This window comes from Hesperophylax consimilis, chromosome 17 (genome assembly GCF_061612785.1).
Source record: "Hesperophylax consimilis isolate HC1 chromosome 17, BYU_Hcon_1.0, whole genome shotgun sequence".
NCBI classification, from domain to species: Eukaryota; Metazoa; Arthropoda; class Insecta; order Trichoptera; family Limnephilidae; genus Hesperophylax; species Hesperophylax consimilis.
In genome coordinates this window covers 25,354,839-25,358,316 of record NC_142852.1, presented here as the reverse complement: position 1 = coordinate 25,358,316, position 3,478 = coordinate 25,354,839, and the positions used below count along the sequence as shown (strand labels likewise).

At 35.5% G+C, this 3,478-nt stretch overlaps 1 protein-coding gene across 1 annotated transcript; it reads right to left on the bottom strand.

The window, feature by feature from the left end:
- Window positions 1-268: 268 nt before the first annotated feature.
- Window positions 269-996, bottom strand: LOC149416332 (uncharacterized). Its single transcript, XM_089641952.1, has 2 exons — window positions 841-996; window positions 269-475 (listed from the first exon to the last, which is right to left on the bottom strand). Exons 1-2 carry the CDS (start codon window positions 994-996, stop codon window positions 269-271), a joined length of 363 nt encoding a protein of 120 aa, XP_089498078.1.
- Between the last annotated feature and the right edge of the window lie 2,482 nt (window positions 997-3,478).

The following is a 3,478-nucleotide window of genomic DNA, read 5'->3' as shown; positions in this document are numbered from 1 at the left end:
GGCCGTTTTAGTAGTAACATTTTAAGTTTACAAATTCGAAATGGGTTATGTTTATTTGAACTTTTTTGTTCCATTTTTTCAATATTGTGGTACCTACCTACCTGAAAAGAGTTTGAAAAAAGAACCGTCATTGATATAGTGATATTTCTTTGGAAAAACTGTACATGTAATTATTTCTTATTTTAAATAAAATTTTTGCATAAAATATATTGTTCATAATGAAGTAAAAATCTTAGGATTTCAGTAAAAATTAGTCAAACTTGGATTCTTACGTGAACAGCTTTTGGCAGATATGGCACGGGAAGGTGGTGCCCTTGTGCCAATCGAGATGGTCGCGCAGGTCGAGCGTCTTGCGGAAGCGCGCGCCGCACTCGCCGCACGACAGCCGCGTGGCGTGGTTGCGGCTGTGGTAGTAGAGTGGCTTCGCTTCAGAGAAGCTTTGCGTGCAGACAGCGCAGACAAGTTCGCCGCGTGACTTCATAAACAAAATAAAAAAATATATTCTCATATCAATGTGTTACGAGATAATTTGTGACAGTTATAAATGTGATATGTGGCAATGTCACATGTGGTGATGTCAAAAACCTGACAACGATGTCAAACGTGAAAATGGCAAATGCAACAAATGTGTCGATGTAAAATGTGAAAATGTCAAATGCGACGATGTCAAGTGTGACAATGTCAAATGAGACAATGTCAAATGTGACGATGTCAAGTGTGACAATGTCAAATGTGACAATGTCAAATGTGACAATGTCCAATGTGACAATGTCAAATATGACAATTTCAAATGAAACAATGTCAAATGTGAAAGATAACACCAAAAAGGTTATTTATTACCTCGCAATGCTTCTTCATATGGTCATCTAGAAGATATTGGTGGTTGAAAAACACAACGCAGTGCTCGCATTTAAAGGGGGAGGCGATATAATCCTTGTCCAGTCTTCTATCTTCTTTTTCTTTGATCTGCTCCTCAAGAGTAAGGGTGATGGCCATGTTTTTTGCTTTCTGACTGCTTGAACTGGGTTTATTCTTCTTAGGACTGGATGAGGATTACTTTTCAGTTTGTACGACTGCTGAAAATTTGAACTGATTACACATAAAAAACCGGAACGAACCACGGGAACTTTTTCCGACTTGTGGAAAAACGCCCATATGGTAACAGTACTCTAATCATGTGACCAATCTTAAAAAATATACACCAATCTGTATAATTTATTTATTTTAAAACGAATTTATTATACAAACAATTACATTAATCGAATAGTCCAATTTAAAACATGCTCCTCTTCCCTACATCCAATTGTAACCCCAATTTCGATCATACTTCCCCCTCCCCACCATAGTTGATGTTCTTTCTCCTCTATGTATCTAATTATTTTAACAAACCCTGGGGAAGTTTCTGAGGGAACTGGCAGAGGCACTGGATATGACTGTAACATATATATATATATATATAAATATCTTAACAAACAATATCTAACATATATATATATATATATATAATGACCTCTTCCCGTAGTATGTTGATCCAGTAAGAAGTTGTTAGACTATGTTGATCCACCTTTAACACCATATAACTTAGCTATTGTGGAATACATCTGAATGAATTGACAACAGTGGTACAATAATTATCAATGTTGCCAGTTTGCCAGAAAAACCATTTGATATACTGTTAATAAAATTTTCAAAATTTGTATGGAAATCGGATGCATCATTTATGTTGATCTACCTAAATTGGCATACTTATGTTGATCTCATATATATTGATCTATTCCCGTAGTATGTTGATCCAGGTAAGAAGTTATTAGACAAAGTTGATCTGTGTCCCTATATATGGTTTTACTAAATGAACCAATCAAGAGCAATCGGTGGACTGTTCATCACAAGGTTTTATCTGATTCCGTAATCTTTTGTGATATTGAACTCAAAGTATTAGTCTCTAGAGTCGAATATCGCATGAAATGACTGTGAGATGGTACCGTTTCAAATCAAAATGACGTGTTCATTCGACTGTTTGTTGCTTGAATTGTTTATAAGAAATGTATGCGTATTTAGATTGAAACGAAACTTTCGCAAAAATCAAATCCATTAAAAAAATACCTACTGCGTGGCGGGCCGGATCGAAAAAGACTGGTTGAGGGATACCTTTTGACCATCAAAATCCAAAATGGCGGCAAAAGGCATAATGTTATATGGGAAATATTGAACTTGCATCTATTACCATCTCTCCTGATTACGCTTCGTGACTTAGTAGGGGTGGCCAGGTTCTTGGTTATAATGGGTAATTAATGGATGATTGGACGAAGTTGGAGCTAAGAAAAAACTGTCCAAAGAAGCGAAGCTAGCAGTCCACAATGGAGTGCTGGTACCTACCCTAATATATGGAAGTGAGGCATGGAACTGGCAGAAGAAGGCTGAAAGTAGACTGAATACTGTAGAAATGAGATCCCTGAGGCATATGTACGGTAAAATCATGTATGACGAAATGTGCGTATGCTATGTCCATTCTACAGATATTTTATTAGAGCCTGTTAAAAGGAGCTAGCAGCATTGATCCCCGGTGCACCGTGCACGTGCTTGATACTCGACAACTCGACGGACACGAGCGGAATACACGTTCACAGTTAAGTTGATGTTATCTATACATATATGAACGGGTCGTTTCTCCGACTCGTTTTATCGTAAGTCGGGTCGCATGTGGAACGAGCTATCGGCATCTGTTTTTCTTCCTCAATATAATCCAGGCCTCTTTAAGACCCGCATTTATAAATTCATTCCTTCAGCCCCTACCTTAACCCGCCTCATAACGCTATATAACGTATTTAAAGTGTAAAGATAGGGGCGCTTATGTGAGAGGTGTCACATAAAAAAATTATAAATATTTTGGATAAAATTGTCTGACACCCCACCAAGCGTATTTCCTCATGGATATATAAACAGTTTGCAGAGTGCCAGTACTCCTTCTCCACAAATTTGTGTAATTTATTATTAAAGGAGTATTTAGGCGAGTAATTCTTAGGACTGTTTTTTTTTTAAATCAAAGTGGATGGGTTAAATGAAAGACAGCTTAGAAACCAATAATTTTATTAACTATTCATAACATAATATAATAAAATTACGAAAATATTACACAATCAAATAATATAAAAATGTAATTATACAAAATAAGATACGTAACACAATAATATGAAGTGAAGAAAAATAATGTTGATCATAATGTTAAAATAACGAAAACAGTTTTCCTTAAAAATTATAGGTAATTACCAAAAAAATAAACATCTTTAACTTTAGGTTTAAGAAAAAAAAAGAAACAAAAAACAGCAAACAATAATTAAATAGGTACCTGCGGTCGTGGTCGCCGGGTTGCTCTATTTGGTATTTTGTTTTCAAAATATTATAATATAAGTGAAGGAATTTAAATTCTGCTGCAATTTGTTTTTTTTTTGTAAATATTATTGACTAAAAAAAAAGGGGG

What these genes read in the sequence shown, in the direction of transcription:
- LOC149416332 (XM_089641952.1), bottom strand. Translation starts at nt 996, where the DNA reads ATGGCCATCACCCTTACTCTTGAGGAGCAGATCAAAGAAAAAGAAGAT. An exon ending in ATATGAAGAAGCATTGCGAG is followed by an intron (nt 476 to 840) that starts GTAATAAATAAC and finishes TTGTTTATGAAG; the next exon opens with TCACGCGGCGAACTTGTCTG.